Source organism: Columba livia, chromosome 1, assembly GCF_036013475.1.
Source record: "Columba livia isolate bColLiv1 breed racing homer chromosome 1, bColLiv1.pat.W.v2, whole genome shotgun sequence".
NCBI lineage: Eukaryota > Metazoa > Chordata > Aves > Columbiformes > Columbidae > Columba > Columba livia.
The window spans coordinates 3360445-3386746 of record NC_088602.1 but is presented as its reverse complement, the minus strand read 5'-3'; the positions used below and the strand labels follow the sequence as shown (position 1 = coordinate 3386746).

The 26302-nt window shown below is 46.6% G+C and overlaps 1 protein-coding gene across 2 annotated transcripts in view; it reads right to left on the bottom strand.

Annotated features, from left to right (window-relative positions):
- MOGAT2 (monoacylglycerol O-acyltransferase 2) overlaps positions 1-26302 on the bottom strand; it is a 36006-nt gene that overhangs the window by 9177 nt on the left and 527 nt on the right. The window contains exons 1-3 of one of the 2 annotated variants that reach the window (XM_005500625.3): positions 16904-17065; positions 16670-16800; positions 8353-8531 (exon numbers count right to left, since the gene is read on the bottom strand). In XM_005500625.3, the coding sequence (XP_005500682.2) occupies positions 8353-8531; positions 16670-16760 (270 nt within the window). In that variant the 5' untranslated portion in view covers positions 16761-16800; positions 16904-17065. Of the gene's footprint in view, positions 1-8352; positions 8532-16669; positions 16801-16903; positions 17066-26302 lie in introns of those variants that run through there. The other variant, XM_065071086.1, reaches the window with a different exon arrangement.

Sequence of the window (26302 nt, the reverse complement as noted above, 5' to 3'; positions counted from 1 at the left end):
ATACTGCATTTTTCACCTTGCTTTGCATTAGCGCATTATAGAATCATAGAATCATGGAATCATTTTGGTTAGAAAAGCCCCTCAAGATTATCAAGTCCAACCATAAACCACCCCTGGCACTGCCCCATGTCCCTGAGAACCTCATCCCCACGTCTGTTCAACCCCTCCAGGGATGGTGACTCTACCACTGCATTTTGGAGCTTGACCATGATTTGTATATCTGCTTCTACGTATCTTATGTATCTGACTGACAGGAACCTCATGAAGTTCAACAAGTAAAAGGAGAAAGCTGTGCACCTGGGGAAGATCAACCCTAAGCACCAATACATACTGGGGGCCACTCAGCTTGGCAGAAATGGGCCTGGGGGTCCTGGTGGACACCAATTTGAACATGAGCCAGCAATGGGACCTTGCAGCAAAGCAGACAAATTGCATCCTGGGCTGAATTAGACATATTGCCAGCAGGTGGAAAGAGGTCATCATTCCACTCTGCTCAGCGCTGGTGAGGCTACACCTGGAGTGCTGGCTCCACTTTTGGGCTCCTCAGTACAAGAGAGACACAGACATACTGGAAAGAGCAAAGGAACCACAAAGCTAATAGAGGGACTGGAACAGCTTTGCTATGAGGAAAGGCTGAAAGAACAGGGACAGTTCAGCTTTGAGAAGAGACAGTTCAGGGGGATCTCATCAATGTATATAAATATGTGAAGGGATGATGCAAAGAGGATGGAGCCAGGCTCTTGGCAGTGGTGGCCAGTGACAGGACCAGAGGCAAAGGGCACAGATGGAAACACAGGATAGTCCCTCCAAACATCAGGAAACACTTTTTCACTGTGAGAGTGACTAAGCACTGGCACAGGTTGCCCAGAGAAGTTGTGGAGTCTCTATCCTTGGAGATACTCAAAAGCCATCTGGGCATGGTTCTGGGCAACCAGCTCTAGGTGGCCTTGCTTGAGCCCAGGAGGTTGGACCAGATGACCTCCAGAGGTCCCTTCCAGCCTCAGCCAGTTTGATTCTGTGATTTGTGTACCCCTGCTCTAAGCCATGGGCAGCTAGAGGGTAGTTGTCTGGTCACTCAGGAGTTTGTGGATCTGGTTAACGTTTCTGCAAGAACTGTCCCCTGTGACAGCACTGACCACATCTTAGTGACTTAGTTGAATTATTTGCCTCTTTCAGCTTTGTAGACTGGGCTCCTTTCAGGGCAGAAGCAAAGGAAGGGAGAGAAGGTCACTGTTTTGTCACAGCGTCTGCTCACATTTGGATGATTTGGCCAGAACTTACAGAGAAACCAAAGACAAGACTGAGAAGAAATCTGTAGCAGAGGAGAGACTTGGGCAAAGTTTCTTATGCCATAGGTCAGGCCCCTGGACTCAAAACCACCCTTCTTCTGGAAACTGTTTAAAGCAGAAACTCAATCCCCCCATCTGGATTGTTCCCACTGTGTATTTGTTTCTTCCCCCTCCTGCCAGAGGTCAATCTCAGTTCGCAGGCTGCCAGAAAAGTTAATACCTGACTCTGCACCAGCCCAGTTTTCTCCTGTACTCCAGCCCCGAAGTGTTTAATGGGGCCTGGGTTGAGGTACAGAGGGGTGGGATTGTCCTCCCTCCTGCCTTGGCCAGGGTATCATTTCCACACCCACTGGATAGCATTTGCTGCTTTGGTCTTTCTGGATGAGTTGAACCTTTAATAATTGTCTAAGGACTTAAGGGTCCAGCCAACCCAGTCTGTGCGTAAACATCTAAGTGAGACAAGGGCTTCATCAAATGTTTTCTTGGTAAGAAAACATCAGATCCTCATCTCAGAGGTCTGAGGGGTGCCAAAGTAATGTATATGACCTGTGGTCCAAAGGGAAAGAGCTGTTATCAGCTCAGGATAGTGGTCTCCAAACCAAGCCATGGGTTTGTCTTCCCTGAGCTTCCCCTTGGCATGGCTGTGATGCTGCTTGGGGTCTTGACCACTGACAGTGGTAATGAATCCTTGTCAAAAGTGTTATGAGGCTTTCTAGATCCCAGATCTGGGGTGATCATAGAATCATAGAATAGTTTGGGTTGTAAAGGACCTTCAAAGGTCTTGGCCTTCCTGACAAATTAACTTATATTTGTGTTTTGAAGGGTGAGGTCTACTTAAGACTTCTCCTTCATGGAGAAATATCTTGGTAGCTACAGCTGCTCAGTGCTCACAGTGATTATTCTGTAGCACTAACCTCCCTTTATTTTATGTCTGTGGGCCTAAGACATAGGTAAAACCCTGTCCCAGTTCTCCAAGCTCCCATAGAGATGTGGTGAGACCTGCTCCACGTACTGTCAGCTGCGTTAGGGAAACTCACACACAGACTTTCAGGAGCTCTAATACGAGCCAATGTACTGGCAAGGATCTCAAGCAAATTAATCCAAATTGATTTTAAACTGGATTAGTTAAACTGTATTAACATCCCAAGTACATGCTCTTAGCTGGAATTAAAGTGGCCTTCACTTGGTATTTGTTTTGGTGGGGGTTTTTTTGTTTGTTTTGTTGTTTGATTGTTTGTTTTGTTTTAAGTTAATCTTGGAATAGAATTAGGCTAATTGGAATTAGGGTTTCTGAGACACTATATCAGTCCAGGAGTTCAGCACTGGTTTAACAAGGCTGCTTTAACTCCTCAAGATGTGGCCGGGGTTTCCTGGTGGTCCCCTATGGACTAGACTGTCCTGCCCCAAAACCATGGGAGGAGGGACGATGGGTGATTCCCCATGTGATGCTGGTGTGCTAAAGCTTGAAGAAAATAAAACTCTCAGTGAGTACAAAGGGTTGGAGAGCTGGGTGCTCCAGCACACCCTGTAGATAAAGCCCTACCCAGGTCCCAGACAGCACTGTTTGCCCAGAGCTGAAGGGATTAAAATGTTGTTAAGTGAGTAATTAGATGAAAACAAGTTGAGATGAGTATGGGCACTGCACGGTGCTTTCTGTGCCAGGGGACATGAAGTCAGGGAGGGCACTGACATGCCGTGACATCGCATCCTTAGAGATGGATGAACATGTGATGGGAGATGCGGACTTGCATGGCATCACCCCCACAGCCATTCACAGAGCAGAGGAGGTTGTGTTCAGGAAAGCTGGTCAGAAAGCGTCTGCCTTCTTCAAGTCTCCCAAATTGAATTTTTATTGTATTTCTAACCTTCTCTGCCCCCAAAATCTGTTTTCAATGATGTTAATTAACATAGATGAACATAACATTAACAAGGGTGAACAAGGATTTTATTGTTCATTTGGACTGGACTAGATGACCTTTGAAGGTGCATTCCAATCCAAACTATTCTATGATTCTGTGATTAATCCTCTCTTAAGTAGGACAAACCTCCTTTCGACTTTATCCTAAGCAAATCCTCAGGTGCCTTGCTGTCCACCCAGGCACCTCCAAAGAGCACCTCTTCCAGGAGGAAACATGCAACCAGATTCTCTGTGGGATGAAACCCCACAGAGAAATCCAGAAGCCTAGTGAGATCCAAAGAAGGACAAATCATGCCAAGGCAAAGAGAAATGGGAAGTCCACACCAGAGTGTCTGGATGGGAGACGAAGGGAAAACATCTGAGCATTGGCAGCAGCTGGGAAAGTTTTAGGTCCCAGCAACGGTGAGAGTCTGAGAGGGACAGCTGGAGAAAGAGGACTTTGGGCACTGGGTTTTTCTCCAGGTGGCCCAATGCCAGGTCAGAGATGGGTTTTCAGCAAGTGTCAGGCAGTCTAACCAGCCAGGTGGGTTTAAATTGAGTTAGGATAGGACTTCATCACCCTAATTCAAAGCTGGATAAACATGACTGCTCCAAAACACCTGAATCTTCTCTTGTTCTTTTGTGTTGCTGCTTTTGGGGACTTGTAGGACTTTGGGCCATTTAGCCATGTCTTGCTTTTGCCCTAACAACTCCTCTTCTCTCCTAGAGCCAAGAGAAGGAAGCAAAGTGAACAGCCAAGACTGCTAGAAATCAGAAATTATATTTAATGTCATGGGCCATGGCACAAAATCCCCAGTTACAAATAATACCACTCTTCTATGGAAAGCCCTGGTAGGGCTTGATTCATGTGAACTTGGGCTGTTCCCTCTCTGCAACACTGTACATCCACAGAACCACAACACACTCAAATAAGTCCCTTCATGATTTATGTAATTATGAGAATGAATGAGCTATGGGATGGAGCCATCCCAAATCAGAGCTCCAAGGGATCAACTAATTCTCATTTTAGTTATTCTAACAACAAAATATAACTCCAGCAAGTCCTCAAGCACAATGACACCTGCTGAGATGGTGCTTGCTGGTGTTGTTCTGAATGATGCCAAAACCTGAAGACAAGATTTGTCCCTCTAAGACCTCAATTTTAGCTTCCTGCTGCTATATTTAGCTTGTAACACAGGTTGTGTGGTCTAAAGATGAAATATCTTGTCTAAGCCAAGCATCCAGCCCCAGTATATAGTCAGGAAGAAAAACCAGTGACTTCTGTTTGAGGACTAGAGATGGATCTTGTCAAGCTTATTCTTTCCCCATTTCATGCCCCTTCTCACCTTCTGCAGATCCATGGTGCTCCTCAGCTGATGTTACCAGAGCACCTTGGCTGTATGAGGGATGTTGGTGACAGCAATCTTACAGTGGCAGGGGGGACGGGACTTGAGGGGGACGGAGCAGCAAAGATGTGCATTCTCTTGGCTATGCAACAGAGACATTTGTTTTTACTGTAACGCTGGGTGTATCCTTCATAATAAAGATGTGTTGATAAATGACCATGAATAAACTGTGTGAACGGCCTCAAGTTGTTCCAGGAAAGATTTAGATTGAATATTGGGAACAATTTCTTCCTGGAAAGGGTTGAACAAGCTGCCCAGAGCAGTGGTGGAATCACCATCCGTGAAGGGGTTTAAGAGACGTGTATACAAGGTTCTTAGGGACATGGTTTAGCGCTAGGTTTAGGTTATGGTGGAGTCAATCTTATGTGTTTTTTCCAACCAAAATGATTGTATTATTCTATGAATGAAAATAAAGGTTTTGGTAGAGACCTGGCAGTGACAGACATATTATTGACTTTTGGATGAACATAGTATAGGTAGAGCAGTCCAAGGTATCCAAAATGTCTCTGGAGGCAACATCAACTCACAGAAGACATCATTGCATATCTGTTCAACCACAGCCTGCCCCAAAAGATTAATTTTGCACCTTTTGGTATATTTTCCACCACTATTAAGACCCAGCTGAACGCAGGCATGTATTGCAGGCCTATCAGGAGGATGTATAAAAAAGAAGGACTAGAATAAGTTTAAAATCCAGGGGAGTAAAGCAGAAATAACTTTCCTGGGCAATGCACTGGACATTATCTTAGATTCTCAGTGCTTTTCCCTCAACCCTCTTTTAAAATCACCCAAACTCATTCAGCTCATGCCTGACCCTATAGTTCCCAAACCCCTAACTAAAATACACTTATCTCCAAGGGGAATCAACCGAGCAGCAAAGTGGTGCTTGTGCAAGGCTGATATCAGCAGAGGGTGCTCCTTGCATGCTTCATAGAGTCACAGCTCAGAGCCCAAACATTTCCATGTACCAGACGCTCGCTGCAGCAAAGTGCAAATTCACACTGCCCAGATTCCCGGAAAACAGATGCTCATCTCAACCTTTCTTTGCTTCTGCCACAGCTAACATGCCCATGGATGCTTTAAAAGCCGCATTTAAAGCCGATCCCTAAAATAAAATAGCAAGCAGCTCTTCCTGCCTCTAAACGCTGGTACTTGGCCACGCTAAGTTTGTTGACAGGATCTGGGAGGATTAGGAGTCACATTTAATCTTCCCAGAATGACTAATCCTGCAGGGTTGAACAAACTCGATCTACACACAAATACAGCCCTGGGGTGCTGGGTGTCCACCTTGTCTGTCACCCCAAATCTCACTTCTTGTGCCCCTGTTCTGGCTGGAGCTTTGGGCGAGAGGTCCATGGGACCACCAGCCTTGCATGCTCAGACCAAAAGCTCAGCTTAGTTTATCATGAGTGCAGTTTACAGGACAGTTAAAGCAATATTTACAACACTTAACTTCCACTTTGCTAGGAACAAAACAGCCCATATTCTGCAGTATAAAATTAAATACCTTCAGTTCAAGGAAGTAAACACATTTGGATTTATTTTTCAGGTGGGGAAATAAGCTGGCAGATGGGGGATATAACAGAGTATAAAACCTGGAGTGGCATGGCTAGGTGGGACAGGATTTGCTTGGGCTAACCAGGGAGTTTCTAGTGAAATGAGCAGGGTAATCTTCACACTGTGTGGTTCAGCTGGTGAGCTCCTTGCTGTGGGATGCTGGGAATGCCAAGTGTTCTTCCACACTCTTGGACTGACAAAAGGTAGCAGAATCATTCAGCAAGAGTGGATAAATTCTATACTCTGGCTTGTAAAGTCCTTGAGCAAACTAATGTTGAAAACCGAGAAAATATTTTAGGGAAATGATATTATGTGATTGCTTGGTTATAATACCCTTTTAATTATATTTTTGTTTTCCTCTGTCGTTTTGCAGTGCCCCCTCTGACTTCTCACAGCCCAGTGGGGAGAAAGGCTCCGTCCAACCCTCCCTGTCTTAACCCAGTTTGCTGCAGCCAAACCCAGTATACATGCTCCCTCTACTGGTCTTACTGGTCCTCCTGTCAGGTCCTCACTGCCTGACAGGGGCACCCAGGGAAGGGAAAGACAGACAGACAATGCAGTGTGGCATTCGGGGGGAGGGTGCATCGCCTTACAAAAGGACGGGAGAAGTGTTACTGGGCTAGCAGCTAAGTTTTAGCAGAAGGGATGGTCCAATGCTGCTCAAACAGTGGCTTATGGCCAAAAATAATTTACAGGATATATATTGCATATGATCATCACAGCCACATTAATAGCTCATAGCAATTCTAGTGCTTTCTGAGGCAACCTTGAGAATAATTTATTGGGAACCCACTTGGTTTTTCCTATTAAACATCATAAAATATTAGCTGTCCTTCATGGTAAAACTCACCACAAGCTCTCCTGGGATGTGTTCCCATTCCTTCCCAGAAGACTATTATATACCTTCTGGGGGCCTTGCTTTGAAGTTCATCCAGAAGCCCTTAAATCACAAATTAAGCTCTCAGAGTAGCCATAAAATAACTCGTGGTGAGTTCTCAGCATCACTTTCCACCATGCCTTTGGGCAAAGAAACTCAATGGTGGTAGAATGCATACAAGGTGAACATACTCTGATGGATAGTCTGGTAGAGAGGCAACTTGGAGATGCAGTTCCCATAGAATGGTCTACCCTAGAAACTCACTCCTTTGCATGGCCCATGAACTCTTCTGCTGCATTGCTCAGATTTGTATTGACTCATGATGGCTCTGAAGCAGGATTTTGTACTGGTCTGTGCATTCATGCCGTGCCAAGGGGATACCAGATAAAGTCAGGTCAAGGACCTGCTGTATTTAGAGCACAAGTCTTATGAGAGACAGCAAGTAGCTGAGGGACCTGGGGGGTTCAGCTGGAGAACAGGAGCTGAGGGGAGACCTTCTGATCTCTGAACTGCCTGAAAGGAGCTTGGAGCCAGGGGGGGTCGGGCTCTGCTCCCCAGGAACAAGCGCCAGAAGCAGAGGAAACGGCCTCAAGTTGCGCCAGGGGAGGTTGAGGTTGGATGTGGGAACAATTTCTTCCCCAAAGGGCTGTGGGGCATTGGAACAGGCTGCCCAGGGCAGTGCTGGAGTCACCATCCCTGGAGGGGTTGGACAGATGGAGATGAGGTTCTCAGGGACATGATTTAGTGACAGTGTTGGGTTAATGGTTGGGCTCAACAATCTTGAGGGTCTTTTCCAACCAAAATGATTCTATGATTCTATGATTAAAGGAAATCTGGAAATGTCACAGATGTCCTTCTCAGTGGATCAGAAACTCTGTGAGACTGCCCTGTAAACACCCAGCCAGACTCTTCCTGAGCAGAAGGGGATGCTGACTTAACAGGGCACCAGAACCATTTGGATTTTGGTCAAAACTTGGCTTTGTGTCTGCTGGGCAAACGCTGAGCAACCTGAAGAGCAGAAGTGTCACAGTATGCACATGGGAAAACAGGCAAGGGGAGATTTTTCTGAACTGCTGGAATGTACCAATATTAAATGCATGCATGAATTCAGATGGTTAAAGAATGTGGTTGTGAAAATGGTGGGTTTATATTTTTTCTGGGTTTTGCAGTAATCTGAGAGCTGGGAAGACCAGCCTGCCTCAATCCTTCAACACTGACGTCCAAGCACCCAATGCCACAACCGCTGGCCCCAGACCTGCCTCCAAACAGCAAGTTCAAAGTTGGTCCCTGAATATCTTAAAAGCCAATGGGATCGGTGGCACTTACCGTGACGGGGAAGTAGTCCTTCATGTACCTCCAGACCACGCTGTTCCGCATGGCATGGATCTTCCTCCCTCCCCTTCTGGGTTGTTCCCTGTCTAGGAACCACCATGCAGCGTAGAGGACACTGAGCAGCCAAAATCGGGTGAAGAGGAGGGCGATGAAGGCAGCGATGCAGCACTGTGCTGAGAGAAAAGCCAAGAAGTGAATTGGTAGTCGGGTTAGGTGTGTGTTGGGATAAGAACGATTCAACTGAAGGGACTCGGTCTGTTTGGACCTGGGATGGACCCCAAGGCTTCACTGGGTTTGCTGCTGAATTATTTCATCACTGTGAAGATACCTTTGATGTAAAGAGGTGGTTTCTCTCCTATCTGTCCCAGGAATCTGGAGAGCAACCAGGCACTATCCTTGCAGCAACCACCTTTTTCTACAAAGGCCACCATGTCCCCCTCTTCTCACAAGATTCATGGACCTCAATACATCCAGAGGGTCCTCATTGATTTCTGTCCCTTTGCTGTCCAGCTTTTCTCTGGAGTCAGTCTGACCTCTGCAACCATAATGCCAGTATTCTTCCCCAAAACTCCTGTTAATACCCCCTGATGATAACCTGGCATTTTGCAACATCAGCAAAGTGAGGCGCTATACCCTGTATGCGCAGTCCCTGATAGCTTTGTCTTGAGCTATCGATTCCCCATTTTAATTGTGCCTTGGATTTTTAATTTTTTATCTTCCCATATATAAGATATTACTCTTTATTGAGTTTTTCTTTTTAATTGATTTTGGACATTTTCCTCCATTTCTCGGGTCCATTATCAACAATAATCTTGGCCTCTAGAGGATTTTCAGTCCTTTCAACTCGATGTCATCACAGATTTTATAAGAATGCCCTATTCCATTCCCTAAGACATTAATGACTTGGGACATTCCCAGGTAATTAAAGACTTTTCTAAGCTGCTTCCAGACAGTGCTCAGCTTTTCCCTCCACCTCCCATCTCCTTCATGCTCTGTGTTTTGGCACGGGAACAAGAAAAGAAAAGTCTGTGTGCAAAGAAGCATCACTTGGTACATCAAATCCCATCCTAGCCCAACACTGTCTACAGACTGAGAAGCACCAATGGCCACCAAGCTGTCACCTGGTGAAGCAGATGCCCTCTAAAGTGCCTGGGAAGAGTTGTGTCCTCTCCATCTGTCCCTCTGGAAGCCTTGGTGTTGTCTGGGATGGGGGAGACTGAGCTAAAAAAAAAAAACCCACAACAATTCATCCAAGCCCTTTGTCTTCTGCAGCTTATGGTGTGATGAGCTATATATTTTCTTCTTCTCTGAGTCTTTATTACAGATCCAGAACCCAGGGCTTAAGGACATGAGGATGGAGATGCCCTGTTCAGCTTCAGCTCTGAGATAGATACATCCATGCCTTCATCCTCTGAGACCTGGATTTTCATCTTTGGGAGTCACTTGGCACCTGCTCATCTCCAGCTCATCTCAGCTAAGGGCTATCAGAGGGGAGGTACACGATGCTCTCAGTTAAGACCTCTTTGCACCTTCTGTTTTCTTTTACTTAAGGACATATAAGTAAGTCTGGTTTGTAGTCAAGATCTATTTCTATTCCTGAAAATTCTGAGTCTTTCCTGAACCCACACTGGAGGGGAACACACGATCCCCTGCTCTGAACTTGCTCCAGCACCTCAAGGCCTTTCTTGTTGTGAGGGGCCCAAAACTGCCCCCAGGATTTGAGGTTTGGCCTCCCCAGGTCCCAGCACAGGGACGCTCACTGCCCTGGGCCTGCTGGCCACACCAGTGCTGGTACCAGCCAGGATGCTGGTGGCCTCTTGGCCACCTGGGCAAGGCCTCTGCCCATCAATCCACCTGGTTCAGATCTCTCTGTAGAGCCTTCCTGCCTTCAACTAGATCATGCATGGGGAAATGCTGCAGCTTTCTGCAGAGCAACAGGTCAAACCTGAAGCACATCCTCCAGGTCAGAACAAACCACTGCTCGTACCTCATGCTACTCCTTTCAAATGCCACAGACACGGCCTTTAAAACTCTTGAGGAAAATAAGATTCAGCACGAAATGAAGCTCCAGGGTCCACATGACACATAAACACCACTTGAGGAACAACGCAGAGGTTGCAATTTTATTGCACCTGGGAGCCAGCTCATCAGGTCCTCTGCAAAACTGTGCAACCCTTAGTTCTCTTTTTTATCATACTGTGCAAAGCTCAAGGTACATTCTACAAAAGGAAGGAGTTGTTCTGGTCCAAATCCATATACTTATCATCCAAGTGAGGCTTTATCTTGCAATAATATAATTATTAATTACTCCTTTGATTCATTTCCAATTCAGCTTTTATTTTGCCAGGCAGAATTTGCATACAGTGAACTTCGCTTAACCTTAAGACTTTTTCTTTTGTAAAATCTGACAGTGTGCTGGTTTCTGTGGGAAAGAAGCATATCTGTGTTCTTGTGTGGATCCTCAGTCTCAAAGTTTCTATGAATGGGACTAAAAAGACAGGAAACTTCCAGAAAGTGTACAGTTAAATTATGTTCCCCATAATTACTGCTGTCTTCCCTTGAGGGGGATCCCAAGAGGAAATGAGGAACAACAAGGGCTTCTTGCCTGTCCCTCCCTGGACTAGAGATCGCCTCAGAGCTGCCCAGATGAGGTCCATATTTCCCTCAGAACCTGCTCTGCCACAAATAACTGTTCTTTGGGCTACCTGCCAGGCAAACACTTTAAAGGATATCATAAAAATGGCATTGGGCATTTGGCCAGGGAACCTCAGCAGATATTTCCATTCTGGGGCCAAACTCCACCCTACCTACAGATCATTGTGCCCACAATCTGTGAAGTATTGTCAGGTCTTGGAAACACCACTGGAAGAGATGGCAGTCTGTATCTTGATGGGGACAGGGGTAAACATGAAAGTATCCACTTCATTAGAAACCCATTTTTGAACCCCACTGGCTACTGGGGCTCTGCAAAGCCAGACAAGCTCTCCAGCTTAGAATCACAGAAAGGTGTGGGTTGGAAGGGACCTTGAAGGCCATCTAGTTCTAACCCCCAGCTTGGATAATCTCTCCATTGTGAGGATGGGAACTGCAGGCACATCAGACACAAAAATGGCATTGAGATGCGATTGTAAGATGGCTCTGCCTTGCTGCATTTATAGTATTCTTTAAGGGAAAGGAGGGGGGAAGTACCTTTAGTATATTGGCCCAGATTGCCCAGAGAGCTGGTGGATGCCCCATCCCTGGGGACATCCCAGTCCAGGATGAACAGGGCTCTGAGCAACCTGAGCTGGTGAAGATGTCCCTGCTCATGGCAGGGGTGGCACTGGATGAGCTTTGAAGGTCCCTTCCAACCCAAACTGTTCTATGATTCTATGACTCTATGATTCTGTGGCTACATGTGCTTGTACATTCAGGAGGAACAAACAGGTTTGGAGATGCAGTTGCAAACAGATATGATCTTTTCTCTCTTGCATATCTGGACCCTTGTGAGGCAGCCCAACTGCACATGCTAAATTGTTATAAAATGGATTAAACCCTTACAAAGTGCCCTTTCAAGGCAAATATCACCATGGGCTGCAGGAGGAAATCTAAGGGCATCATGCATGTCTTTGCTGTCACATCATTTCAGTGATCTGAAAATAGCCAGAGAATACGGGGCTCGGCTCAGATTAGCTACTGTGCTGTCTACTCATGGAAAATGAAGAGAGACCTTTTCAAACTACAACCAAACCCACAGCACGCTTAACAAGAAAGGAAGATCCATACAGATCCTAAATCAGGGGTGTCAGACTAATTTTCTCCAGAGAATGTCTCCGTGTGGATGTGATGGCTTCCTTTGATCCCCTCTCAGGCCAAGTGGCTTCCTGGGCTGGGGTCCCTCAGAGAAAGAGCAAAAATGGTGTTTGGTGGTTGGCATCTTGTGTTAAGTAGCTTTTTTGTGAGCTGAAAGTCCCTCCCTGGATCAAAATACAGGCATATCATGGAACACATATATGCCACAGGCTCCAAGTGAACCGCAGACTAGAAGTGCACGGAGAACTTTTCTGGTCAAGTCAAAACAGGGACCATGTCCCACCAAAGTGCTGCAGTGGCCAACATTGCCGCCAACCCAGCATTTTCTCATTCAACCTGAAATAAGGAAAACAGCAACCTTCAGAAATAGATTTTTGATATCACAGCAGGCCCAGAGTGAGTCAGACTCGTATTGCAGCTGTCAGGAGGGTTTGCAAGATGCACGTTGTTGAGGTCCCCAGTGCCAGCCCAGTTGCTTATAGTGACAGCCTGCAGAGATCCTGTGCCAAGCCAAGCCTGGCAGCTTGGCCAGGCTATCCCAAGCTGTGGACTACGCTCATCTGACAAGGGGACCCGACTCACGTTGGCACCATGTGCCCTTTGAGCCAACCTTGCTGATTGAAAGGGTTCAACGGCTGGTTGGAGTACGCTGGATCTGCGGAGGTGGCATCCATAGGGCTCCTGTCCTGGCAATGGGATTGTTTGCAGGGGTTCAGCCCTGCACTTATTGCAGAATCGTCATAGAACCATATCATGGTTTGGGCTGGAAGGGACCTTGAAGATCATCTAGTTCCAACTCCAAGGATATCATGGGGAACACTGTCAAATGTTTTGCACTAGTGGTAGAATCATAGAATCATTTTGGTTGGAAAAGACCCTCAAGATCATCAAGTCCAGCCATTAACCCAGTTCTAGCACTAACCCACGTCCCTGAGAACCTCATCTCCGTTTGTTCAGCCCCTCCAGGGATGGTGACTCCACCACTGCCCTGGGCAGCCTGTTCCAATGCCCAACAGCACTTTCAGCAAAGAAATTGTTCCACAGATCCAACCTCAACCTCCTCTGGCACAACTTGAGGCCATTTCCTCTGTTCCTATCACTTGTTCCTGGGGAGCAGAGCCCGACCCCCCCTGGCTCCAAGCTCCTTTCAGGCAGTTCAGAGATCAGAAGGTCTCCCCTCAGCTCCTGTTCTCCAGCTGAACCCCCCAGGTCCCTCAGCCGCTCCCATCACACTTGTGCTCCAGCCCCTCACCAGCTCCGTTCCCTTCTCTCAACTCGCTCCATTCCAGAGAGGTGGTGTCAGTTGCCCTTCCCTTATCTATTAATGCTGTAACCCCATCATAGAAGGCCACCAAATTTGTCAGGTACAATTTGCCCATAGTGAAGCCATGTTCACTGTCATCAATCATCCCCTTATTTTCTATGTGCTGTGGCATAGTTTCCAAGAGGATCTGCTCCCTGATGTGGGCCAGGCACGGAGGCTAGACTGACTGGCCTGTAGTTTCCTGTGTCTTCTGCATGGTGTGTCTGGATAGATGCACATGCTGAAGTCCACATAGAACAGGAATGAGAGAGGCAGCAGGAAGCAGTGTAGCAGGTCTGGTCACCAACTTGCTGATTTTGTTGCCCTGCAGAAGCCTGACTCCACTGCATTAGAAGGGCGCATTGGTCAGTACTGTGGTCCTGCAATAGAGTCCTTAGTCCATGCTTTGCAACCCATCCTTTGATTCTGCCCCTCTGCTCCGCTCTAGTGAGACCCCCCTGCAGTGCTGGTCCAGCTTTGGGTCCTCAGCACAGGACACACATGGGCCTGTTGGAGAGGGGCCAGAGGAGCCACAGGAATGATGCGAGGCTGGAACAGCTCTGCTGGGAGGACAGGTTGAGAGAGCTGGAGTGTTCAGCTGGAGAAGAGAAGCTCCAGGGAGACCTTAGTGCGGCCTTTCTGTACTTAAAAGTGGCCAAGAAGAAAGACGGGGACAGACTTCTGAGCAGGGCCTGTTGCAATAGGACAAGGGGTGATGGTTGTAAACTAAAGGAGGGGAGATTTAGATTAATTATAAGGAAGAAATGTTTTCCCCTGAGGGTGATGAGAGCCTGTCCCAGGTTGTCCAGAGAGGTGGTGGATAAACCATCCCTGGAGACATCCCAGGCCAGGCTGGACGGGGCTCTGAGCAACCTGAGCTGGTGAAGATCTACCTGCTCGTGGCAAGGGTGGCACTGGGAGAGCTTTGGAGGTCCTTTCCAACCCAAACTATTGTATAGTTCTATAATTCTATGATTCTATTCTACACTTTGCACTCTCCTTCCAGCAGCTGTCAGCATCTCAAGCAAATGGCACTTTTTGTCTCATTGCCCTTGCCAGGAGCATCCTCAGGAAAACCAACAGTGTGGACAATGCCTGCCTGTTGTGAGAGATGCTACAGCAGAGCCCCTGCCAGCACCAGGGTCGAGCTGCCGCATTCATCCAGCGCCCCGTGGAGAATGAATGAGCCCCTCGCCTGGCGCTTGGCTTCTCGGGAGATGCATTTGCACAACCATAGCAACAGCTGCCTGCCACTGGTCTGTAAATGTCTGGCAGCGGCTGATCGTGTGTTTTTGGGAGCCCTTTTCTGGCAGCAGAAGTACAAGGCTGTCTCAGAGAAAAAGAAGCAGCTGGCAGGCAAATCCTGGCCATGGAAGGTCTGATCTCTGCTCCCGAGGTTTATACCCAAGTGTGGGATGAGGTGTTTGGCAGCTTGTGGGGTGAAATTAAGGGTGCCCCTTGGCATCAAGCTTTCACAGTTGTTAAACTGGGAGTTTTTGGGTGGAAAGTTAGGCTTAAAGAAACTTTGTAAAATGAATCAAATCAGCTGGAATCACTCCACAAGGTTTGATTATCACCTTTCTAATGCTTTTCTTATAGCAATTCTTAACCGTTTTCAGTTTCAGATTGTACCACACACACACACAAAAAAAATCAAAGTAAAACTGTTCCAGGAAAAGACTAATGTCTGGAAGGCCAGTTATAGAGGAGGTGTGGGTTTGGGTCTCATCCTCATTCAGAGCAAATTCTATTTCCCCAGAGGAGGCAGAGCCTGCATTTGGAATAGCTCCATGTTACCATCCGACTCTGGCATGAGCCAAACCCATGGACCAAACATTAGGAAAAGGTTCTTCACCCAGAGGGTGCTGGACACTGAACAGGCTCTCCAGGGAGATGTCACGGCCCCAAGCCTCACAGTGTTCAAGAAGAGACTGGACAACGTCCTCAGGCACACGGTGTGAACTGTGGGGGTGCCCTGGGCAGGGACAGGAGTTGGATTCCGATGGTCCTGTGGCTCCCTTCTAACTGAGGACATTCTATGATTCTATAAATGGTGTGATTTTATTAAGCCTATGCCAAGAAGCATGCAAACAGCTTCACCATCTGGAACAGTATGCCCCAGTGTTCCAGCCCACCAGGTACTAGTGCAGAGGTGGCCACTCAGCCCCAGGTCTGTGGCGAAGTTTGGATGCAGACATCTCAGAAACTTAACAAAGCTCTGAAGCACAGCCTGTCATTTCTTTGTAGGTATTTTTTTGGAGATGCTTATGTGTCAAGACCCGTATTTACACAAAGATCTGCTGCCTTTGTGTACTGGGTCTAGCCAACAGCTGTTCTGCTACAATAAAGCAGAAGCTTTGCAGGGATCCCATCTGAGATTAAGAATTGGCATGACAATGGCAGACTTGGCTCCTGATGGGCTGTAAATCACCCAGGACAGTTTGCACTCTCAGATAACCTGCCTCTGGGTCTCAAATTTCCTTATTTACCAATGCATCCTATCCAAAACTGCATGTCTCTCATTTCCACTAGCACCCAATGCCCTCCGCACAGTAATCAGTTTGTCTGGCTCCCAGTTTACTAATGTGTTTGTTCCCCAACCCACTTGGGTTTTCCTGCAAAAAAACGCCTTTTTGGGGGGTGTGCAGGAGCATCTCTATAAAGTGAAATGCATGTTCCTAGGGTTGCAAAGCAGAGTCCTCCATGCTCGTCCCATCCTACCACCCCTCACGCATGGGAATGGCATTTCTCATGAAAAATGCTGAGCAGGACAGCACCTTAGACCAGGAAAACACTAAATCTAAAGAGCAGAAGAGGCTGAAAGTGGCTTTAGCAGAAGTACCCAAGCACAAACACACACACATGCACTTCCCTAGTGTCACCGTGTTCAGATTGGCTGGTGAGAAGAAAGCAAAGCAAAATGAAAAAAATTAGAAAAAAATGGAAAAAAAAAGAACTGCTTTAGTGAGTCAGAGCCTCCCACACTGCTGTTCATACAGCGAGACAAACAGAGATCTGTCAGTGCAATGTCTGCTGCTAATCACTTGTCCTAACGTGGCCTGGGATTCACTGCAGGCTCCCAGAACATGACTTTAATGCCACTTTCTTTCAGTCCTAGACCTTCAGTCCCAGGTATTCCTTGGGGTCAGGGAGAGGAGAGGTTGGCACAAAAGCTGCTCTGGCTTTTCTCATTCAGGGAAAGGAGAAGTCTCTTACCTAGACATAGGAAGCTGAAGACCCATTGAGCCACCGATGCCGTCTGAAGCCGTCTCTGCAGTGGTATGGAGAGAGGAGCAAACTCGACCATCTTGGGCTCTGCGTGTGTGTCTCGAAGGGAGAAGGAAGCTCTGCAAGTGGCGAATGCAAAGTACAAAGTCATTGGTCAATATTTACCTTACAGTATAGGGGATTGTGCAAGCTACAGTGGCAATGGTGGCCGCCCGCAGTCACCTTTCCGTATGCGGAGGAGAAGGACGCTGCCAGGAGGTGTCACCAGCTTTATGCCAATGTGACTCAGCACACAGTTAGATGGTGAGGATTTCATGCTTCTACCACCCAAGTCTGGGAGGCAAACTCCCTTCAGGACCCAGCCACAGAATCATAGAATCATAGAATCATAGAGTCATAGAATCACAGAACAGTTTGGGCTGAAAAGGACCTTCAAAGGTCATCTAGTTCAACCCCTCAATCCTGACTTCAAGTGCCTGTCTCTCAAATTTTGCAATATTTTGATGTTTGCAGAGAGGATGAGGCATTTTTGTGTATGAGCCAGGCATCACCACACAGGGTTTATTTTCTCCCCTTTCCCCTGCAAACCACCCTGTGCACGGCAAGAAGGGACAAGCACAGGGAGGCCACTTGTATTTTCAAGTGATATGGTGTGGATGAGTCCCAACCTCAGTCAAGAAGGTGGGTAAAAAACACAAGGGTGTTTCACTGCTGATCAGGGAGCTACAGGAGCAACCTCACACCTCTGCCAGGAGATGGGTGGATGGATGGATGGATGGATGGATGGATGGATGGATGGATGGGGCAGAAAAGTGTCTATGTGCATCCTCACACATGTTTATGTGTGTATATGAGAAAGGAAATACTACCTCCCTTTTGCATTTCTGCCTCCAAGTAGAATGGTCTGAACCTCAGCCTCATCACATGCAAAGAGCTGCAATTTACTGGATGGAAAAAAAATCAGAAATTTGGAAGAAAAAAACCTCCTCAGGGAACTGACAAGCTGCTCAGGTAAACAAAGAAACCATCTCGTGAGAGGCCTGAGAAAACCAGGGGTCTTGTTGTAACCAGGATACAGAATAATACCGTGAACAGACTGAATTAAACAATAAGCCGATCCACTGCTCAAGCACCGGCACACATACAAAGGCGTCACTTGCTTGTCTAAGGGGTATTTCAAATCCCCGAGGTCACCGCAGCCAAGAATTACAGAACAAAACTAAAAAAATATAAATGGTAAAAGCAAATCAGAGGTGTTAGGCTGAAAAATAATCCCCCTTCTTTGTCACGCCTTAAGAAGACGCTGGGCTGTGAGGAATTTATATATTTCCATTTTCCAGAGTCACTAGAAACAACACAGCTCTTGTGAAACCCCAAGGGCTCTTTCCTAAAGACACTGGTTGCTTTAATTGAGCTGAAACTGGCTTAGATCTCACTTGAATCTCTCCCTGTCCTTTGTCTTTTGCTGTAAATGTCCGGACCCTGTGTGCTTTGAGAAAGCAAAGGAGGCTTTTAACGCTTTCGGCTCTGTTGCCTGGAGACGGGATGTTTCCTGGGGAGAAACAACCAGCAATTTCGGAAATGCTGTGAGGAGATCTGCAGGTCCAGGGGTCCTGGTCTTCCCGGGCTGTGCAAACTCCAACACAGTCAAGGAGGTGCATGGTGGGACCAAGGAGGGGAAAGTCCTTGCAGGGACCTCCCTGGTCAGGAGATGATGTTTCAAGGTGTTTTTCAAGGTGTTTTCCATCCTGCAGTCTTGTCCTTGTTGGAGCCCAGCCATGCCTAGGAGCTCTTTTTGGGGTTTTGTTAGTGCAAAAGATCACACCTGAGCCTTGGGGACACCCAGACATATGTGAAGCATTTTCTGCTCCCAGGAATTTCAGCCTAAGTCATGGAGTAGTCGTATTGGTGGTTCCCTGATTAGTTGTATTGCATAGAGTTTCAGATCTTTGCTTTTTATGACAAGGAAAGCCCCGTGTTCTGGATTTATTATGTATGAGTCGGCCCCTTGGAAGAGCTAACCAAGGAGTGAAGCAAGGCTCAGCTAGGTAATAAATATTTATCTCCTGCTCTGCTGTGGATATTTCATTTGCTTTTTGTCTTTCCATTTGCTTAAATCAGGAGAGAAAAACACCTTCTTATGGAGGGCTTTGAAATCTCCTGCTGAAATTGGAGGGGGATCAGAGATTTCCAGACAGTCATGAAGAATCAAGAGAGATGCATTTCCTTGTTGTGTGTGGATAAAATGTAATCTGCAGCTTGCTATAGGGGAGAGGAGAGTCATGTTTCTGTAGAATTCAACCAGCCAATGAGTAGGAGACATGTCCAAACATCGACCCTGATTTCTGTGGACCATGTCCTGATACCCAGGTGCACATAGTGGTCTTGGTTACCAACTGATGGTTGATGGTTGAATCAAGGGGTAAAACTGAGTACGGTCAAATATCCTGAAACCATTCAGGCTCCACAGATGTCCTCCAGCCTCCAGTTGTTCTTTCACCCCTGGGAAGCATTCAAGGTGTCTACATCCCTCTAAGCCTCCTCTAATGTTTTGGAAACTAAGAAGAAAGCAACCATGGTCAACATATGGCCTCGAGAACCTCATGAGTCTATTGTGTTCAGTTTTGGGCCCCTCACACCAAGAAAGCCTTTGAGGTGCTGGAGAGAGTGGTCTCACCAGTGCCCAGCACAGAGGGACAGTCACTGACTTAGTCTCTATGTACCTATATTTCTCCTCAGTGACACCTCTGCCTCTGTGTCCTGGCCATGGCAGGGTTGTTCTGGGCTCTCACACAGCTTTGCAGGCACCATCTCTGCAGCAATGATGCTTCTCTGTATTGGTCTCATCCCCAACATGTATCACCAGGGACAAGGGAACATGCAACACTGCAGGCGGCAGTTTACAGGGGATTTTTAGTGACCTCTCACATTTTAAATCATTTAATAATCACACACAACCGCTGCGGATGAGGAGCTGCCTGGGGTGTTCTTGTTTCCCTTGTCAACTTTGTTTATGATTCATGTATGTTGGGAGGGTGCTTCAAGGCCGAATGGGATGGGAGCCAAGGAAAATCCATAATGGAGTGCTGCATAAAGAGGATAATTCAAGTCCATGAAAAGAAGAATTTGAATGTTAATTCAACTGCGCAAAGGGACATTAAATTCTGTAATGGAAATCACCGACGTAACACGGGCTGATTTCAGAATGAGTGATTTTGCAACAAGCAGAAGAGGCAGTAAAATCTAAAGGCTTCATTTTGAAAGAATTTGCATTTAAAAAATAGTAGCAGGTGGAAGTGGGATTCTCTCACACCGATGCTCTTACTCAGAGCTGGGGATGGACAAAGAACAAGCTTGGTGCAATGGTATCACACAGGTTTGGTGTGATGGGAAGATCCCACACAAGAATGACCATATGTGGTGGTGGCATGATGGGCCGGGATGGAATGGGACTCGCACAAACCACTGGACAACTTCAAAAAAGACACATTCAGTTTCCTCCTGATAATTTTGCCACTGGAATAGAAATTATGTTGGTGGGAAACTCTACGTGTGCATATGAGTGGCTGAGAGGCTCTAGAGAAAATAAGAAGGTTTATCTATGATTAGAAGAGCAGTGATCTGGAGAAAGCTTCTAGCTTCTCTGCTGGGACACCAATCCCACAGCGTCTACATGTGGTGGACCTTCAACAAGGGGCTCAACAAGGAGCCATAAGCAGCTTCTTCTGGCAAGGCGAAGTGGGACATCTACACAGCATCTCCTCATGTCTCCTACAAGCCACTGCATTGTCCCTTGCATGTATCTCTTCAGGTCCTCCATGTCAGGCATTCTCAGCCCTGATCCTGGAACACGGGCAAGTCTCCATGTGCAACCTGCTCCACTTGTGAAGTCTCATGGGCATGTCCCACCACGCTGACTTGCAAAGTCTGGTGACTTGCAAAGCCTATATCTTGGTGACACGGGGCTTTATGGTTCCTCCTCGTACTCAGAGATGGACATTGATCAACTGAATTACAAGGGCTGCTGATAAAAGGATTACAGGGGACAATCCACTGAGGGATTAAACGAACTTAATGTTCCCAGGCTCAACGCAAGCCATAGGAGATCGGATAAATTACTATAAATACCTGGGTAGGAAATAGCCAAGGAGAATGTAGTTCAGGATTCCTCTATAATTGAGGAGAAAGGCTCCTGACGAGATAGGGGGCTTATAGCAGGCCCACCTTGTTATAATTTCTTTTCTTCATTTGCACTGTATTACAGCTCTAATCGGTGATCTTCTGTGAGCAATGGGACGAGGCACCATTCCCTTCCTCCAAGGCTGGTGATTAGTTGGGAGCCAGGTGCCTCCCTTTGACATGGTTACCACCATACAGGGATTGTTAAAAATACGAGCACCTTCCCCTCCTATAGTGTATTGCACTGAGATTTTTCACAGTGTTCCTACAATGCTACATCGTTATTTCCTACAAAAACTGGTGTATACACATGTACAGGGCACAGGACAGACAGCACAAGAGGTCAGCTGGTGATCTGAGAAAACAAGTGATCCCTCTCCATCATCAGGTCCAGCAGAGAACATAGAGCTGAGTGAGCTCTTATGGTGGCATTATCTGTTCACATCATGAAATCACAGAATTATTTCGGTTGGAAAAGATTTTTAACATCATCAGCTCCAACCTCAAGATCATGTAGCTGGTGAGCATGCTCTTTGTGCAGTCACGAAAAGCAGGAGAGACCATCAGACCTATCCCAGGATGGTTTCCAGTAGGTTAAGTTTAACTGAAAGGCATCCCAGCTTCATATGAGGACCCCAGGAGAAGAAGCTTCACCAGGTCCTCTATTAATCAGTTCCCAAAATATCTCTGTTATCTTTTCCTGGGGGATGCTTGGAGCAATTCCCTGCCTCCATACCAGTGGATCCCATCATGGATGGGACCAGGAACCACTGTCTGGGGGTCTACCCAAAGTCAATGTTGATTTTTGGGTGCTGCAAAGTATCAGGCTTGCTCTGATTTACACCCCACCATGGTGCCCTTAGCATCGTGCAAACTTTTGGGCAGGATTGTGCCCCAAACTGGCACAGTCCAATGCTGAGTGACACCCATGTCCTTGGCCATCCCCAAGACTAATGTCTTGCCACTTGGTGTCACGCTCGGCCACAGCCTTTTCCCAGAAGAGGTTGGAGAAGGAGAAAGCTATTCCTGCTTTCAGCCACAGTGGCTGTAATTTAAACACAGAAGCATTTTTATTTATTTAACTCCCATCCTCTCTGAGGGAGCTTTGCAGCCAGCAAATCCATTCGGCTGATTAGAACTAATGGATTTTACCTGACGTAAGTGATTAAATTATTTCCATAGCTGATTCCTGAAAGTGAATGAGCGGCCATGCTTCAGGATTTATATAGAACTATATATTTCACTGCAGGAGATGCTAAGCATTTTTTTTTTTGCATTCTGCAGCTTCTAACTCCATCCAGGTCCTCCTGGTATCTGTAGAGCAGCAAAGAGTCTCCTGATGCTGCAAAATCTCCCAGAGCAGTTTGGTGAGTGTCTATTCTTACAAGAAAAGAGATGGGTAGTGCATGACCAAGCGTTTCCATGTGAGATGAGCCCAGGCTCATTGCAGGTGAAGAAAGCTCAGAAAAGGGTTCAAAATCACTTTGTGCACGTGGTCCCCAAAATGAGTGTGAGGTTTTGTGCAAACCCCGGTGCGAAGGCACTGCTGGGTGCAGAGCTGGGACACCCTGTAGCTCCAAATGGGAGCTGTTGCCAAGGGTTCTCATGGGCTTACGCCCACCAGGAACACACTAATACATTACTTCCATGTTATACTAATGGCAATTAATTACACTAATAGCTTTTAGTGCAGCAAAACCCAAAACAGCAATGGCAGATGCAATTCAAAATTGAAAATATTTTCTGCGGGAGGCACCCAAGCACATGCGAGTCCTTTGTGAGCATCAGATCTTAGACCAAGATGGGTTTACAGCCTCATGAATCACTGTGGCGTCTCTGAGATAAATGAAATTACAGAGAAGATCTAAAAATAAGCACATCTGTGAGGTTCACCAGCTGAAACATCAATCCCACCATAGTCTTTTGATGGCACCTCTTCCTCGCAGACCTGGGGTCACCATCATAGCGTGATGCTTTTCTCCTTTTCCTCATTGCTGTTCCCATTTATTTGTATCTTTTTTTAATACCACAGCCCACTGGATGCAAAAAGCTGTTTGCCACCATTCTTTGCAGAAAGCAGCATGTTTGGAAATGCAGGGTTGGGGTTTGACACCAGCAGTTTTGGAATGAATCTCCCATTTTTGATGCATGACCTGGATAAAACAGCGGATTCATCTTCCACAAATGGAAAGTGCAGTGCAGTGAGAGTAACATGCCTTTATAATGTTGTTTTTAAAGGCAAAAATCAGCCTAAAAAGTGATTAGCACTTCTATCATGGGTGCAAAGGAGCATGCACCATACTTATTGAGGTCCCAGAAATGTTTTGCTTGTTCCCAGTCTGGGAGATACTGAGGAGCTTCCTAAATCCTTAACTGTAATCACCACTTTTAATTGCACTGGTTGTAAAAGCAGGGACGATATAATCCTTGTTGACAAAGCAATTGCCTGGATATAGACACCTCTCATTGTAATTTATTTATATTTTTTTCCAAAAGCTGCACTTTTCATTCAGCCATCCCTATCAGCGAGAGCTCCGGTCCCATCTGTAAAATGGGTCACCACAATTTGCCTAAAGGCAAGAATGAAATTGAGCAAATCAAGGCAAAGATAAGCAAAAAAAAACCCAAAACCAACAAAACAAAAACCAAACCTCAGGGTCTAAGACTCAATAAAAGGATGCAAAGCATTGGATAAAAGAAACAATCCTGGCAGGAATAATCCTGCTTTTCGCTTTACTCCCAGCAGCTGCAGTCGCTGCCTGGTGGGAATTGTTTTCTGTTGTTGTAATTCAGTTTTTGAGTGCGTGGATTTCGGAGGCACCGGGATCACTGGTTTTATTGGAATTGTGTTCCCAGTGGAAATAATGGCAGTGCAGCTTTGTTGATAAAGCCCCAATGGCTTTGATTGTGGGGTCTTCTTCATGTGGTTAGATGAGACGGTGGATGCAGTTGGACTGAAAATGGACTTTATTGGGTTCGGAGAATAAAGAGTAAGATGCAGGCAGAGAGGGAAGCGTGGAGGGATGAAGGATGGAGGGATGGAGGATGGAGGAAGGAGGGATGGAGGAAGGAGGGATGGAAGGATGTAGGGATGAAGGAAGGAGGGATGGAAGGATGGAGGGATGCAGTGAAGAAGGTCAGAGAGAATGCGAAGGCAAGTTTGGAAAGGAGGGTAGGGACTGGAGGATGGGGTAGGATTTGGGGTTGCAAATTTCCCCTGAGAATAAGAGTTAAGAGGCAGCCAGCAGCCGGCCTTGCAGCAGAAGGGTGTTCAGCAGGGGAGCTGTTTTGGTTTGGTTTTGCAGCTGCAGGTCCACAATGAAATGTGAAAACCAGCTAAAATAAAATCATAAAGTTTGTGTACGTGCATGGCTGCGCACGTGTATGTGTGTTTGGTTTGGTTTTTATACATAAAAGCCTCACAATAAGGGGAAATGGATTCCCAGCAGCTCATTAAAGACCTATATGTGCATTTGTGCACACATGCGTGTGCACATATGTATGCAGGGGCTGTATAGGTGTCCAGGTCTGTGTGCACACATGTGCTTGCATATCTCTAAGTCTGTGTGTGCGTATGGGTATTGGTGTATCTGTGCACACAAGTGTGTATGTGCACATATATGCATGTGCTAATATCTGCATGCATGTCTGTATGTAGATAGGCATAAATACACATGCAAGAATGTGCGTGCATGCATGTCCATGCATGTGTGTGTGCCTGTGTGTCCATCTGTGTGCAAGCATGCATATGTATGTGTGTTATGAGGGCACATCTGTATGCAGGTGTGTGTGCACGCACCAGGGTGTGTTTGTGTGTGCAGATGTATGGCTGTGCATGTTGCACGTGTGTGTGTGCTGGTGTACACGTGAATAAGTGTCACTGTGCATGCGTGCATTCCTGTTTGAATGTGTGAGTGCATGTTTGTGCAAATGTGTATGTACATGTGTGTCTGTGGGTGCGTGTACGTGTATGTGTGCATGAATATGTGTGTGCAGGTGAATGTCCACACGTGTGTGCAGGTATGCAGCTCTGTGTGCATATCTGTGCATGTACATGTGTGTGCATGCCTGTGTGTGTCTCTGTACTTGTGTGCACACACTTGTATGCATGTGTATGTCACATTTGTGCATATAGATGTGCATATATTGTGTGTGCATGCATGTCCATGTGTGGGTTCACACGTGCATGTACATGCACGTGTGTGCATATGTTCATTTGTTCATACGTGTGTGCAGCATGCACGTCTGTGCCTGCATATGCACATTTGTGGGCATGTGTGGTGGGACATGCATGTGCACAGGTGTGTATGCATGCAGATGTGTGCATCTGCGTGGATGTATGGATGCACATGTGTTTGTGTATATATGTGTGTAAGTGTGAGCGCAGCTCTGCGTATGGATAGACTTGTCCAGTTTTGTATGTATTCACATGTGTGCATATTTGTATGTATGTCTGTGTGCATGTCTGCGTGCATGCATCTGTGTGCACGTGTGCTTGCATATGTGCATGTATGTGTGCATGTACACACATGTATGTGCATGCAGTTGTGTATACAGGTGTACAGGTGCGAGTGCACATGTGTTTGCATGTGCATATGTGTGCATACCTATGTGCAGGTGTGTGAGTGTGCATATGTATGTACATGTACATAAGTGCACACGTGTGAATGTGCATGCTGACAAACACGTGTGCATGCATGTACAGTGCGTGTACTTCTGCAAGTGCACACCTGTGGGTATATGCACATATATATGTGCATGTGCACGGACGGAGATGTATCTTGTGTGTTTGCATTTGTGTGTGCGCAGGTGTGAGTGTGCACGTGCACAGATGAGATGCATGTGTGTCTGTTTACATATGTCTTTGCATGTGTATTGTATAAATAGGTGCAGGTATGTGTGCGACCACATACGTGTGTGTTTGGAACATGTACACACGCGTGTGCAGGCACGTGTGCACGTTGAGTGAGCATACGTGTGAACGTGTATGCATGTGGATGTGTGGCCACGTGTGCTGGCTTGCATTTGCATGCACACAATTATGTCTACATCCATGAGTGCGGCGATGAGAGACGATGCACACTGGGATGCAAAGATGCACACACAGGCAGAGATCTTGCCCAAGAGGGAGCGCAGAGCCGGGCAGAGCAGAGAGCTGAGCCAGGCTGAGGCCCTCTTTATTAGCCATTGACAGTTTATAGGATTTACAGATATGGGCCTGGATTAAGATATTTTATCAATAATTGTTATTAAAAACACACCACACTCATGTTATATCTGTTTCAGTTACGTTCCCACTCATTCACAGACCAGGCCCAATGGCATTCACACATGACATGTACTTGGGAGCGGTTATCCGGTCCGAGATACCATTCTCATTAATCTGGGCTATCACCCTTTACAATTATGAGAAACATACTTCAGCACAACCTGTCCAAGGCC